This window comes from Nilaparvata lugens, chromosome X (assembly GCF_014356525.2).
Source record: "Nilaparvata lugens isolate BPH chromosome X, ASM1435652v1, whole genome shotgun sequence".
NCBI classification, from domain to species: domain Eukaryota; kingdom Metazoa; phylum Arthropoda; class Insecta; order Hemiptera; family Delphacidae; genus Nilaparvata; species Nilaparvata lugens.
This window is the reverse complement of record NC_052518.1, coordinates 96,294,792-96,312,025: the sequence shown is the minus strand read 5'-3', so window position 1 is coordinate 96,312,025 and position 17,234 is coordinate 96,294,792. Positions and strand designations below refer to the sequence as shown.

The following is a 17,234-nucleotide window of genomic DNA, read 5'->3' as shown; positions in this document are numbered from 1 at the left end:
GAACTTTATTAACATTAAAAACCACCCCTAAAATGGAGTGTTTTTTTTTTAATCATTTTCTATTTTATAAGTTGAACTTGAAAATTTTTGGTGAGCTTGAACTTTTTAAGCATAACAAGATGATGAAGCATAGAAGATAATATTCAAGTATTGCCTGATTATAAATTCAAAATGTAATGATATTTCTAGTATTTACTGTATATCTTGTGAATGCCACTTCCATAATAACTAGAAATTTCACAGTTTGCATAAGTATTTTATTTTAGTACATTGTAAGTTTATAGGAATATTAACATAAAAAATATATATAATAGTGCTTAAAGTGGAGAAACACATGAAATTTGAAATGTTAATACAATTACCAAGAACTGAATATTATTGAAATGTGTTTGAAGGTTTATAGATTGCTTTTCGCTTTCAATTCACAAGGTTAATTTGAGTTGTAAACAACTATTTCAGTCAATAACGTTTTGATTGAATGAATTACGTTGATTGATTGAATAACAATTACTCAGAAATTAAATAGAATTATAATTCAATAAAAACACTCCAATATGAAGTTTAAATTCAGTCTGTCAACTCTCAGATCAAACTATATAGGAATTGATAAAAAATAAACAAATTTCGAAACAAAAAAATCAACTAATAACGTAAAAAAATACTGCAGTAGAATAGCAAGATGTCAATATATTTGGTGTTTTCACTGTCATTTTATAATCGCCCACGCTTTCTACCCTTTTCACTGAGATTAAATCATATTTATCACAGATATGTGCAAAGCAGCACTTAGAGCAAGGCAGCACTTATTAAATTAAAAAAATGGTTAGCTGCTAATCTTTGTTAATTCTGAACAAAGAAAAAACCAAAGAAATACCTTTTCGAACTACTAAGGGGGGTAGCTTGGAAACTGAAGGCAATAATATAGATTCTGTAAGTAGTATAAGAGTTTTTGGAGTGGTGATTGACTCTGATCTTTCATGGAAACCACATCTGGAATGCCTGAAAGCCAAACTAAATTCAGCAATTTTTATTCTCAGAAACCTGAAAGCTTCTCTGGATTCGATGGCTCTCAAAAGTGTGTATTTCGCCCTGTTTCACTCCCTCCTGAACTATGGAATTATTTTTTGGGGTAATTCTAGCAGTGTAGTGGAGGTGTTTAGACTTCAGAAGTGGGCATTGAGGGTGATGATAGGGGAATCAATCCGAACTAGTTGTAGGCCCTATTTCAAAAAACTTGGAATTCTCCCACTTCCTAGCCTATATATTCTGGAAACAATCTGCTTTTTAAAAAAACACATAAATGAATTTAATACAGGAGAAACATTTCACCAATATTCGACCAGATACAGGAATAATTTGAGAGATGATGCACACCGAAGTACTATGTATGGGCAAGGGGTGAGGAGTTCAAGTATCCGGATTTACAACTTATTGCCATCTCACATAAAAGAAAAGTCAGGTAAAGCTTTCAGATTTTTTCAATAAAAATTTTTATTGAAAAGAGAGCTGCTATCCATATGTGCCTACTCAGTGGAGGAATACAAAGATTTTTACAAACCTCAAGATGGAGGTTTGAGAAGATAGAAAACATGTTAGGTACTGTTTGATTAATGACAAATTGACATATCCTTATACCCTTTTTACAGGTGGTCAGTGGATGAAATAATAATAATAATAGTAATAATAATAATAATAATAATAATAATAATATAATAATAATAATAAAATAATAATAATAATAATAATGATATATAATGATATTTTTTCACATTATATCATCACTGGAATCAAGCAATTCAACTGTTCATATAACAAGTATTATATTATGCAAATAAGAACACGTTACAAAAAGATTAAATGGTATAAATAAATAATAATAATACTAATACTGTTCAGTTTTCGGGAACTGCAGTATCAGTGTTCGAGGGAGAACAAAAAAATAGTACCGGTCATTTAGATAAGAGTTCTGGAATGTCAACAGAACCAGCCTTGAGACAGCTCGTCACCCCCCTCCCTCATTGCAGTCTGTTTGCACAGAATAAAAAATCGAAAACGGCTCTGACGATTTTCTTCAAATTTATACGATGGATAGCTATTTATAAGCCCTATCAACTGACATGAGTCTCATTTCTGGGAAAATTGCAGGAGTTACGTAATATTCTTGAGATAAATGGCAGCTAATAACTGAAGAAACATGTTTTTCACGATTTTCTCAAAAATGACTTGACCGATTTTTTAAAAATTCATACCCTGTATTATCAGCTCTATCAACTGGCATGAGTCTTTTTCCTGGGAAAATAATGGGGGGTCCATCCCATTTTTGAGAAATGGACTTTGTAACCTCTTTCTCGTGCATGAGGTAGGTAGGTAGAGCAGTTTATAAAAATCTGGTGTGGCGCACTCACACAACTTTCCTTGCAGTTATGAAAATTGAAACCACTTTTTTGGACTCAGGGGACCTTGAAACGTATAGAAATTTAGAAATTGGGGTACCTTAATTTTTTTCGGAAAGCAATACTTTCCTTACCTATGGTAATAGGGCAAGGAAAGTAAAAAGAACACAGTCGAGATATTCATCTGTAGAACAGCTGTTTTGACGAATTTTAAAATAATCGAATTTTGCAATTTACACAAAGGAAAAAGTACTCTGAAAACAATAATTATATAGTAGTCTTATTGTAGTTTCAAATATGTTGCCGCCAATCGTCATTATGTTATTCCCCTAAATTATTCTCATTTACGAGTGAGGCTTACAGTTCAATGAGCAAGGAAAGTTGTGAGTGTACCACACCAGATTTTTTAATTAACGTTTATGTTCGTCAATGTCGAGACATTTCGAGCAGAAAACATGAAATTTTCGACATGCTGGGAAACTTTTTTGTTTCAAAAGATAAATGGGTGGTGAAAGCGAGAAAGTTTCTCAGAAATAATTGAAATTATTTCTTCAATTGTCAAACGTACTCGGAACAACGTATTTTGGCCTCTCAGGAGTTTCAAAGTCAAGGATAGCGGCTGAATGGTATGCCACCATAGGCTGGGATCATCAATCATCCCATCAATTATAGCTGGGATCAACAAAAACAAAATACAGAACAATTGAAAAATTCAGCAACTGCAAGCGTCCGTAATAACGACGTCCATAAATCCATCCATAAATAACGACGCTAAACGTTCCAAAAGATAACATTGATCTTATGGGACATTCAATCCAATATGGCGGTAGATGACCCGCACTCTTAACTATTTTATTAACTTATTATTATTCTATAAACTTTGAAATCAACATTTCAACTTCTGTTCCAATCTCTGCTTTCCATTACACAACATAATTCCCATCACTGACCCTCTGATCTTCAGTGACGAGCATGACAATTTTTTTTGCATTTCGACATGATCTCTCTAGCAATAAAAAACAACCTTTCTGGTTTTTTGGGCCTCCGTACAAAATTATTGTTAACTTGGAGGAATATGCGGCGCAGAGAAATGGAGGGAGATCAGCCAATTACAGTGATGGATAGATGCCAATTGTTTGTCATATAATGTGAAGTAATGCCAATTATTTGTCGATTAGAGTCAGTCAACTGAATGCTTTCAGAGAGTAAACTCCATAAGTTAACGTGAGCGCTTGAATACTCACTAAAAATTTTCACTAAAAAAGATTTTCACCATGGCGAGAGAGATCTTCAAAAGAGGCGACATCAAATACCTATGGATCAAGGAAGGGAAGATTCTAGCTAGGAAAGAAGACGGAACACCAGTTATTGAACTCAAGAACAGTGAACAAGTGAAAAAGTTGAGCGTGATAAGTGCATCTAAGCAGCCAGGTAACCAAGAAAATAACAGTGTCAGTACCGTAAATAAAAATGTCATCAGAGATAAGTAGCAGAGAAACACTAATTATTCATCAAAATATACGCAGTCTGCGAAGTAATTTCGATTTATTCTTAGTGCAAATGAGGAAATTAGAAAACAACCCGCTAATAATAGTCTTGACAGAAATATGGATACTAGAGAATGAAATAGACTTATATCATATAGAGGGCTATTCCGTACATGGTAATTTCAATCATAACTACAGAGCAGGAGGAACTTTGGTTTATATAAGCAGTGAGATAACGTTCAAAACAAAGACAATAGTTTTTATTTCAGCGGACTGTGTACATATATCTTGTTCATATAATAATTTTGAATTTCAGTTGTTGGCTGCTTACAGGTTGCAATCAAACTCACCCAAAATATTTCTTAACGAATTAACCTTGTACTTAGAAGAAATATTTAATATTAACGAAAACAATGAGGTCCCTTTCTTTTTCACGGGAGATATAAATATAGATCTTTTTCAGAACACCAGAATTATTGACGATTACAAATATTTAATGAATAGTTTTGGATTTGAATCACTCAATACTGATTACACTCATAGGTCCCGATTTTCCAACTCTTTAATAGATCATCTTTACTTAAAATCCGGCAAAAATAGAACAAAACTGAATAAAATTAATCTAATTCCAGAAATACTACATTTAAATATAACTGATCACAGTACAATCATACTTAAAGTTGAAGGATTGAAGAGATCCAACGAAGAAGCAGATACAAATTATAAAAAAATATGCCTAATCAATTACCAGAAGTTGAATAATATTTTATCATCGATTAATTGGGATAGAGAAATACCAGCAGTATCAGTTGATGAGGGATGGGAAAATTTCATTGACATTTTAAAAAGCGCTATCAAAGATTCACAAGAAAATCTTCTTTTAAAAAATAACTTGACACAGAAATATAGGTCGCCATGGATAAATAGTTTTATCTGATCAAGCAAATAAACTTAAGAAATGAGTTATACAAAAATGTTATCAAACAACCTAATAATGACGACTTAAAACAAATATACAATACATTCAAAAATAACTTACGTAATGAACTGAGAGAAAGAAAACAATATTATTATTCAAAACTGTTTAGAGAAAGCCAGGGAAACATTAGAAAGACGTGGAAAACAATTGACGCGTTAATAGGATTGAAAAAAAATAAAGAACCACTAAAACTGATTGTTGATGAGCAGGGAAATAGCATACATGATCGTAATAAAATTTCTAATTCGTTTAATTCTTATTTTCTAAATGTTGTGAATAAAATGAATGATGAATTAGAACAAACCACATTGCAAACCAGGGAAGAGTCTGCTAGAATATCAAAAATAAGGTTTCCATACAACTCTCCAACAAATTCAATTTTTCTCCACCCTACAAATCCGGAGGAAGTAGCAAGTATAATAAGAAAATTGAAAAATAAATCTTCGCCAGGTGTAGATGGGATAAGCACAAGCATGATTAAAAAAACTTACATGAATTATTTGAACAAATTAACCGATCTAATTACACAGCGTAGTTATACCTATTCCTAAAAAGCCAAATTGTAAAAACATAGATCAGTTCCGCCCAATTTTACTTTTACCGGTTTTTTCCAAGATTTTAGAAAAAATATTCAAGATTAGACTTGAAAACTTTTATAAAAATAATAACTTTTTTAGTGATAACCAATATGGTTTCCGTGAAGGAAGAAGTACAGAAGCGGCAATTAAAAATCTCATTTCAAAAATAAATGACAGTTTTAGTGTTAATAATAAGTGTGCAGCTCTGTTTCTTGATATATCTAAAGCATATGATGCAATTGATAAAAACATGCTTCTGAAAAAACTTATTTATCAGGAGTAAGAGGAATTGCCAATGATTGGTTAAGATGCTACCTATCTAATAGGAGTCAAAGGGTCAGAATTAACGATACGTTGAGTGAACCCGGGGACATTACCATAGGTATTCCTCAAGGATCAGTGTTATCAAGTACTTTATTCCTGGTCTTTATTAACGATTTGACGGATGGTGACTTACAGGGAAAGATTACATCTTTTGCAGACGATACAGTTATATTTTATTCGGCCAAAACAAATCAAGAACTTAAAAATAAATTAGAAATGGATCTTAAGCACCTTAGGTGGTGGTTTTGCGAAAATAAATTAACTATCAACACAGACAAATCTAATATAATACAATTTAATCTTCAAAACACGGATCAGGAGTTAACTAGCATTTACTTCCATAAATTAGATTGTGCGCAACAGGTGAATAATATATTGTGTAACTGTGAAACTATAAAACAAGCACGTACAGTTAAATATCTGGCCTCATATTGGATAGTAGGCTCACTTGGTCAGATCATGTACAGAAGATAAAAAATGAGTTATTTGTATACATAAGGAAGTTCTATTACCTCAGACAGTTATGTCCAAAAGAAGTATTGTTACAATTATACCATGCAATTATTGGTTCTAGAATAAATTATGGAATAATATGCTATGGGAGTGCATACAATGTTCATATTAAACCTGTGATTACTGGTCAGAAACATATATTAAAAATAATTTGTAATAAACCTAAACAATATAGTTCAATGATGCTCTTCAGAGAACTATCAATATTATCAGTGAGACATTCTTTTCTATTCAAAGCATTGCTGGATTTAGCTGAAAATAATTTCGATATTCAACAGATGAGAGAAAGAATAAACCTCAGGAATTCACAGGACATTAACCTCCCAAAACAAGATTAGAACATTCCAGACGACACTTCAAATACATAGCTATAAAAAATTCAATTCACTTCCAGTAACAACAAGGAAAATAACGTCACGTCAGTTATTTAGAAAAGAAATCAAGAAATTCATTTTACAACTAGACAACCCGAATGATTTTTTTACTAAATTAATATAGGTCTAAATTTAGTATAATTTACACATTACACGACATGAACACTGCAACAATCAAAGATCATTGAACTCACAAATCCCGTCCGGTATGCGTAAACAGTAAGACAGTATCAAATTTCAATCACTGTATCTTTCTTCAAAACGCATTCATTTATGGTATAATTACATCAGCACTTTGAAAAAAAACGAAACGTTAACTATGAATAAAATTGAACTAAATATGAAAAAAAAACAGCAACCACTCCGTACATAGTTTTAAGTTTTGTGTAAGTGTGTGTGTGTGTGTGTGTGTGTGTGTGTGTGTGTGTGTGTGTGTGTGTGTGTGTGTGTGTGTGTGTGTTTGTGTGTGTGCGCATGTGTGAATGTGTGTGCGTATGAATGTGTGCGCATATGTGAATGTGTGTGCGTATGAATGTGTGCAAGAATGATTATAAATATTGACATATTGATTTATTTCAATATAATACCATATTCAATTATTATGTTCTTCATGATATAATATTTAAATTTGTATATAAATATTTTATTATATATATTCAAGTGTCCCCACACAGGGAACACATATTAGAAATTAGGAGACAATATTGTATTTGATTTTTGGAATGCATTTGATTGTATAATTATTTTTTTTTTTGAATAAAGAATTTGAATAGTTTGAATAATGTTTTGAATAATGTAAATTAGAGAATGCTGGCCGGCTGCTGCGTATGACTCTCCCAAGTCCAAAGTAATTTTGTATGGAGTATAGTACCTATTAGAGGTACTATAGTCTAGCTAGAGGCTAGACTAGAACTGGCGAAGGCTCACATTTGAAAATTTTAAAACTGTTGTAAGTACTTGACTGTACTTGGAGATCGCGATCAAATTTCTAGAATAAATAAATTAATTTATGCAAAGCATCTCCTGAGATCCCTCCTTATATACTAGGCCTCAACAGCCTAGTTATAGCTAACTGGCCAAGGTGCATTATTCTATCATATAATTTCATTTCCATTGAATTACAAAAGATTGACAATTGGAATAGAACCAATTTGACTGAGATCATTCATTCTAAAATGCAGCTTGTATAAATGATCAAACATCACAGATTCACGGTCGAATTGGTTCTGGCCAACAAATTTTCCAATCTCGTAAATAATACTTCAAATTTGATAAATAGTAATACTTTAAATTTGATAAATAATACTTTAATCTGATGTGATTTTTCATTTCTAAATTATTAATCACTAAAGCCTAGTTTCCATTCTGGCAATTCGCAATATCATAGCAACATGGCGAGTGATTTGAACCCTGGCATCTGTTTCACATCTGACACATTGAACTTTGAACTGGCTGTACACTGTAGGGCTATAGGGCTGTCCTATTGGATCACAGCAACCCCAAAATCCACGCCCAGCGGTCAATCAATTTGAAAGGGCATGAGCAGATCGTGGCTGAATTGGCCTTGCGCTGTTGTCATTAAAATAAACTCTCTACTCACCCAAAAACGTAGTCCAACCCTTACTTCTGGGGTTCCTCAGGACTAATATACTATTTGCGATACAGTGGCGGCTCTTGACCTGAACATTTGGGTGGGAATTGTTGGGGGTGTGGCTGAGAAGGTGAATTTAAGTGGTTTCAATCTTTATTTTGTGAATTTAAAGTTTGTTTCATGTTTTTTCACGAAAGTTTTATTATCAATCTATCCAAATTTAAAATTGTTTGTTTTATTCTAATTTATAATTTCAGATTGTGATTTGGTGTTGAAATTGAAATGGACATAGCCCATGTATAATATTGGACAATAAATTTGAAACTAAATTAGGAAATTGAAGAAGTTTTGGGCAATAGCCTGTTTTTTTTATTTTTCGATCATTGTATTGTTTGTGCTAACCTAATAAATAAATGAATATTCAACTTTACAAGTTGTTACGCAGGTAGTCTATAAACTAAACTTTAGTTTAAAGTACACTAAACTAAACTCTATTATTCTATTTGGAGGCAAGAATTTGAGTTTGATGTTTTTCGATTGAGTGAATTCGATTACTCACCAAAAGACTTGTCAAAGTAGACCTAACCTCGTTTGAATCATGATCACCACACACTAATATAGCACTTCACAATAAAATCACGCCTTTAAATTATTCACAACCGCAATCACTAATGGCTGGCATAAAACAAACCACATAATGGCTGTAAAACAAACCACTCCTTGTCTCAGACAGCACCGTATCGCGCATGCGTTAACAACGGGTTTTTCCCGTTCCATTCAGTCAGATCTTTGAATGTAACGTTCTTTGTGATGATGGTTACCGAGCACTGTAACTGGAGCCAATCGTCATTCTATTTGATGAAGATATTATTATCCAATAATGATTTATCATTAAATTCAATATAATAATCAATTTATTATTATTTTATTTAATAAAAGAAAGAGTACTTTTGAAAAATATAATTAATAAAATATAACAGTTGTTATTTAACTGATGTTAAAAAACACTATAACTAAGTCACCATATTGTCATTTCAAAACAAAAACCGAACCCTCAACCTCCCCTTTTAAATTTAAAACATCAATAAACATAACTATTTGAAAAACCTCTATTCCCTTCAAGCATATTGCAATTTCAAAGCAAAATCCTAACCTATCTTTCCACCTTTGAAATATCAAAAAGCATTATTCTACCTGGACCCTAGCCCTTTCTAGCATATTGCAATTTAAAAGCAAAACCCTAACCTAACCTTATGGAACATTATTAAATATAATCCAAAAAAACCTAACCACTAACCCCTAACCCCTTCAAATTTAATAATTTAGATTTCAAAGCAAAATCCTGACCCCCTAACCTATCCTTTCACATTTGAAACATCAAAAAACATAACTCTAACTGCACCCTAGCCCCTTCTAGCATATTGCAATTTCAAAGCAAAAACCTAACCTATCCTAATAACACATTATTAAATAAAACCTAACCTCTAACCCTTTCACATTTAATACTTTAGATTTATTCGTCATCTTTAGAACAAAACATAAACATGTGGTTCATTTCATGAACATGTTCACAAACATGTGGTTCATTTCATGAACATGTTCACAAACATGTGGTTCATTTCATGAACATGTTCACAAACATGTGGTTCATTTCATGAACATGTTCACAAACATGTGATTCAAAGCAAAATCCTAACCGCCCAACCTATCCTTCTACCTTTGAAACAGAGAAAACTCCTATAATACTCCTATAAAACTCCTTGTAATTCTGTGCTTTGAAACATCAAAAAACATAACTCCACCTAGACCCTAGCCCCTTCTGGCATATTGCAATTTTAAAGCAAAAACCTAACCTATCCTAATAAAACATTATTAAATATAACCTAAATAAGAACTAACCCCTAACTGCTTTACATTTGTTGAACGAGACAAGGATAGCAACACTATTGCAAATCGTACACTACCATTATAACGTGGACCTCACTATAGATACTTAAAGAATACTTTTGAATAACTGTGACTGTTGCTGGCCGTTACTCTGTTTCTGAGACAAAGAGAAGCTCCTGTAAAAACCACTGAACTCTATACTAACTGGAATGGACTAGCAACACAAAGAAAGTGAGGCAGCTGGTAAAGATAGGCAACCCGCATTGCTGTGGGATTCGTCGTTTTGTAACACATTGGCTCTTATGGGAAAATGCATTGCACAGTTTCAATTTCTATTTTATTTCTATATTGTATGTCTTATTCCATGGAAGCGTTATTTTTCCTTTATCAAACAGTTCATTGTTGACTTTTTGAGAGCAAAAATAATGAAATAGGTTGAATATGAATAACGAAAAGATTTTTTTCATTTGTGACTGCAGTAGTTTTAGTATTGTCAACTTTTCACAAGCAAGGGAATAACTTTGTGCCACATTTCAGAGAAGCGTATCATTTATTAATTTTTATTTATTTAACAAGGACAAATATAAACTGTCATGAAATGATGGGAATGAAAAAACAGGATCATAGTCCTTTAATATTCCAATCCCGAATTTTGTTCGTACACAGTCCAAAGGAGGGCTGTGTTTAATTGAAACTATTAAAAACAGTCTTATGTTTATTTTGATAGGATATACTATTGCTTTTTGGATTATATGATTTATTGTTATTGTTAAAGGAAAGATTTATGATTTATTGTTTAAGGAAATATCTCAATTTAATAATATAGGCCTACTTACAGCAGGCAATGAATGTAGAATTATGTAGGTGTGCATTGGTGTAATTTCAAATCATGTAAAAGTGGGAGTTTCAGAAATGAAGCAAATAACGAAGAAACATTTTATTATGTTATATGACTATGATAAGCAAACAGTAAAATATGATAAATAATTATTATAATATTGTAAATTGAACGATGAAGACTTATTTATTTGGAACGGAAAAATTTCAAAAATTAATCACAATTCCGCTGATAGCAATATCATATTTTTCAAAATATAAGTAGGTACCTTAAATAAATTATGTTATCTCATGATGATAACACAGAATTATTAATCATTTGTATTGACAAATTCTCACAGTAAATATAACCCTTCTGACTTATAGATAAAAATATAAATTTGAGTACAGAACAAAATCTGAACATGTCGTGACGAAAGAATATAAAAAGGGTACTCAGATTTTTATATTTTTATTCATATTAAAAAGTAGCCCTAAAGAAAAAAAAGACAACCTACTGACTCTTTGTAGACACTGAAGCTTATGAAGCTCCCCATTAAAAGTGATATAAATATGTGTAAATCCGCAATAGAATAATCTATTAATGTTTGTGACAGAAAACACATTATGTTTATATATTGCAGCTCGTTTCACTAATATTGAAATTATAACTTTGTCACAATTTTCAGTTATCTAGTCAATACTTTCAGCAATGAAGTTATCAATCCAATCTGTCTCACCAACAAACTAAAACATAGTTCAAGAACAGGAGCTTTATTTATTCCAAGTTTTTCCTTTTAATTTGCACTTATTGTACAATCCTACATCTTCATTGTAAAAAACCAGGGTCTAAGAAACAAGTATTGCTTTCTTCACCGTACTGATTATTGTTTATTTTATAATTATATTGAATAATTCTGTTGTAAACTAGTTTTTCGCCCCACTTGGATGTAATGAACTGGTTTACGTGCGTCATATGGAGGCCGAAAGTGATTGTTTTCTGACCAGGCCAGTAAAATTTTTACGGCCCTAGGGCTGTAAAATAACCTTGAAGTCAGCTGATTCTGATTTGATGTAAACGTGTTTACAAAATAGTTTATGAAACGGAATCAGTTTATGCTTCTAGAATTGAATAAAGTTTTTGCAATAAGATACTATAATTTTATTTGGATGAATGGAATACAAATGAGATATTATAAACTATTCAAATTCATTTTCAGAGTATAATAGAATCTAACCTCAAACCTCCTAGTTACAGCGTTTATCACGGAGCATGGTGGACAAACGGAATCATTTTATGCTTGAATTCAATAAAGTATTCTGCAATAATATACTATCATTTTATTTGGATGAATAAAATACAGATAAGATATAATATAAACTATTCAAATAATTCGATTTTCAGAGTAGGATAGAACTTCTAACCTAAACTTCCGTTGACATTCAGATTGGCCAAATTTCAAGTGTGCTAAAACAGCTGATCAAAAACTTTTCATTATTTGTGTTTATCATTCAATAATTAAAACATTTATAATAATATCATCTTATTGTCATTTGAAAGAATAAAAAGTATAAACTCAACCTCTTACATAATCTTTTAGACAAATCATAATAAAAAATAAAAATACTTGGACAATTTCTTGATATTCAGATTACCTCAGATTTGCTAGAGCTATGACCTTCCACTTTTGCTTTCGGAAGTGCTTATAATAGACAATTATTCTCATATGTATATTGTTTATTTTTCTGTGTGGCGAAAAATAACGTTCTCACCATGGGCAAAAATGTTTTTTCGGGCTCTCAATCTTTTCTAGTCCTCGGCCTATGGCCTCGGACTTGAAAACCGATTTCGAGCCAGAAAAGTCTCATTTTCGGCCCTAGGTGCAAAATATACTATTATTAAATAGAAAGATGATGATGGGAAGAGAGATCATGATGTCAACTGTATGCTCTTTTCGAGCGCATGGTAGTTGTTTAGTTTTGTCCTATTCAAATCATGACAATGTCTCATGCAATCATGCAATTGTTCTTGGACAAATAAAATTATTCTTATTCTTATTTTCAGCAACAAATTATCAAGTTTATGGATGAAATAAAGTTTTGAGTGATAAACACATTGTTCATGGACATTGGTTCTACTCTGCACTGTTTCCACTATACTGTCTCACAGTTTTCATCTAATTCAAGAAACTGTCATAGACATTTTTTTTTAATTTAGTAAAAAAGTTATTTGGTTGGATTCACCAACAATGACTTTCTGGGCTCTGTTGCATGAGAAAATGCAAGCTAACATTTTAGTAATTTTCTATTCTAATAGCCAACTGACTACTATACTATTTATTATTAGTTTCTATTTTTACATGTAATATGCCCCTGTTGGGGCATCAATAAAATTTGTAAAAGTGAAATAGGAACTTGATCTCTTATTTTACTTTTACAAATTTTAATGATGCCTCAACAGGGGCCCATTACATGAAACAAAAAGATATTGGAAAAGCACAATTCTATTACATTATTCATAGGCCTACTGAAAGTAATCACTAACTTTGATACATCAACAACTGAAAACTATCAAGATCTGATAGGTTGATATTGAAAAAACTGACCTGATATTAGATTGTTCACCAGCCATACATTAGTTTCAACCAGCAACAAGAGGTCAGTATATTACCTGAAAAATTAAAACTTCTAATTATCACAAAATTAAACAATTATGGACAATATTATTATTAATATTGAAATTCTTCCTCAGAGCGCTTCTCGTTTCACAAATTAAATGTCCAAGTATTCATGGATAGATCGCGTCCTAAATAGGCCTACCATACATATAACAATAAATAATTGATTAATTGCCAATTGTTCCAAATAGCAAAGGAACAATCTATTTGGGGGTGGCTACCAAAATATGTCCTTGATGCCATAAAAATACCAAATTTGTATGTATGCTGATGATATAAGTTTGTGCATAGCGGGCAAAAACTTAAATTTTCTGAAAGTAAATGTAAAGATTCAGTATTGATTTTTTATTTTTTTTTAGAAAAGAAGAAACCGATTGCTAAATGATTATCAAACAAAGACCCGGCTCCACAAAAGCCGGTTAAAATCTAACCAGCTTTTGTGCAACCGGGACTAAATGTGTATATTTCTTTATTTCACTTGCCCCGCCCACAACAGCCCCATGCACGTTTCCAAGGATCTCAAATTGGATAAAATATCAGATAGGGAATGACCAGTTTTAGACAGCTGGCACCCATCTATAACACCCTTATTCTTTAAAAACTTTAAAATAGTTGAACAACTAGTTTCGGTTTACACCATCTTCAGGTTCTAAAATAAAACCTTTTTATTTTAGAACCTGAAGATGGTGTAAACCGAAACTAGTTGTTCAACTATTTGAAGTTTTTTAAAGAATAAAAGGTGCTATAAGATTCATTTTGTTTTATTAATAGAGGGTCAAATACATGGTGATTTTTCAGTCCTGTTACCCATTATTTCAGTTTTTTCAGTAACCCATATGACATATTTTTGGGTATAAGTCTTTTATTATGCAATTTTACTAATTATAAATTCACATATTATAAATGTAGATGACCCTAAGGGGTATTTTAGGTATTCTGGAATCTGTGTAGTGTTCAGGGTGAACACTACTATCAATGATTATAATAAAATGTTATAAATTGACAAAAATAATGAATTACTTATTTTTAATTCAATTTAGCAACCTGGGCAAGGGATGTCGCATCCTGGGCCGATCTTAAGCCCACATTGGGACACTCCCCAAAAAATTGTTTTTGCAATAAATAATCAATTGATAATCAATGCAGTTGCCATCCTCAAGGATGAAAGTGTAAACAAATACAATAAATATGAAATTAAAAATGTAGATTTTTTTATTTTTGTCCAAGTTATAGCTGTTTGAATTTTGGTGTCCCAACGTGGGCTGGTTTATTATTTAATATATTATTTAAAATATTACAATGACTAGTTTCGACCATAGGTCATTTTCAAGTTGAAATGTGGAAAAAAAGTATAATAAGTTTTTTGTTCAACTTATTACTTATTTGTTGGTTACTGAAGAATATTGCTTAAAATGACCACCCATCACACATGTTATTATATATGCAGTTACACATGTTTTGGCTCTTTTCACAATAATATTCATGCTATTTGGTGAAAGAACATTCTGTTAATAAGACAACCGGAGTCTTAATTAAAGGGAGTTAAAAAAATAATTTCTTGTATTCATTTAAATGAAAAGTATGTCTGCAATGAAGAGATTTATTGATTGATAGCATATTGTAGCCAACTTCTCTGGACTAGCTTTTCCAAGTTTGGAGTTAATCAATAAATAGTAAGGTAAAATATTAGTATAATAGTATAGTGAAATATTATACTATAGTGAGGTCCACGTTATAATGGCAGAATAGAATAGAATGACTGCTTTTATTTTGACCTAGGAGGGCAAAGTTAGGGCGCAGTCGGCCTAAGTGAATTAGTTGAATAAACTTAAAAGTAGAGCATTCTTAATATGTAAAATAACAAAGATCTGTTAGGAAATGAATAAAAAGTTTATGACGGAATGATGAGATCGAAGAAAAAAAGAGCAATATAGCTACAAACTTTATAAGCAATATGAGAAAAATAAGGAAATTAATATTGAATACTTCTAGTTCCTATTTCAAACCAATGTAGTTTTTATTGAATAATGAATTTTATTTGTGTGAAAATCAAAAAAAAATATAGATAGAACAAATTCGCATTCAAAATACATGCCAACAACGTCAACAGCTGATTGGGATGGCTGAAAGATAATAATGCAAAGTATTAAGAGTACGCAAAGTAATTCTTTGCATTCTGTTATCAGTGCAGGAATGGCCACTTTTCAAGGTAACTGTTGGAAAAATTTAATTTATAATATGAAATTTATTATTATATAAGTCAAAGATTGGAAATAATTCAAGTTCAGCCATGCCTCTATGGCTCTTTTTCTGTGTTTGTTGTTGTTGTTATGATACTATACTGAACGATATTTTTGTAGGTAACTGAATATATTTAATTGCTGGTTAATTGGTTCAATGCGTTTGTTTCTACTATATTTCAATTCTTCTTAATGTTTTATGAAGCTTGATTTGATTTGATGATTTGTATTAATGGCTTTAAAATGTAAATTTTCCAATAAATTTTACGTCTTGAGTTTTGTTATAGTGATTGCATTTATTGTTTTTTGACTCTCGCTTCTTCAAGCTAACTTGTAACTTTTAAATTTCTGAAGTAAAAGACCAAAGATTTCAAGATTTGTACAATAATGCTCTGTATAAAGTGTAAACAAAAATAACATTAATATTGAGATGGCATACAGGCCACTATATACAAAATAGTCGACTCTGATGGGTACCTATTGTTCTGTTTATTAGTCATTGAGTTCGGGAAATTTGTACTGAGAATTGAAAAATTGAAAGTCCCTGAAATTATGTTGATGCAACTTATTGAAAATATATGAAAACGATCTTTCTCAGGAAGCTGTGTTCATTGGGATTGTAAAATACAACCGGTACAGTTCAAAAATCTGAGGAAACACAGTTTTCAAAGATGACTTGACAAAAAGGTCTGCTCTTTCTTTGATTTTCGTTACATTTCTGAACTGTTCCACTGTCGAATTTTTCAACATGAAAGCTATTATTGTGTGCTTTATATTGAGAATTTTTTCACTTGTTACGTTCCTTGTCCTATTACCATTGGTAAGGAAAGTATTGCTTTCCAAAAAAATAAATTAAGGTATCCTAATTTCAAGTTTTCTATACGTTTCAAGGTCCCCTGATTCCAAAAATATGATTTTTGGGTGTCGATCCTGTGTGTATGTCTGTGAACACGATAACTCCATTCCTAATTAACCGATTGACTTGATATTTTAAACTTAAGGTCCTTATACCATGAGGATCCGACAACAAGAAATTAAATTCAAGATGGCGGATAAAGACTAAAAAACCATGTTTTTTACGGTTTTCTCGAAAACGGCTCAACCGATTTTCTTCAAATTTATACCCTGGATAGCTTTTTAACTGATCAACTGACATGAGTCTCATTACTGGGGAAATTGCAGGAGCTCCGTTATATTCTTGAGAAAAATGGATTTTGTCAAATTCCTATCAGGATTTTCTCAAAAATGAGTTGACCGATTGTTTTTCAAATTCGTACCCTGTATAGTTATTCATCAACTGGGTTAAGTCTTCTTCCTGGGAAACTAACAGGGGGTCCACCCAATCCTTGAGAAATGGACTTAGTATCCTCATGC

General features: G+C 31.7%; 1 protein-coding gene across 1 annotated transcript in view; it reads right to left on the bottom strand.

The window, feature by feature from the left end:
- Positions 1–17,234, bottom strand: part of LOC120354700 — a 74,181-nt gene that overhangs the window by 46,202 nt on the left and 10,745 nt on the right. The window contains exon 2 of the mRNA XM_039442127.1: positions 13,549–13,613. Coding sequence (XP_039298061.1) covers positions 13,549–13,574 — 26 coding nt within the window. The 5' untranslated portion in view covers positions 13,575–13,613. The remainder of the gene's footprint in view (positions 1–13,548; positions 13,614–17,234) is intronic.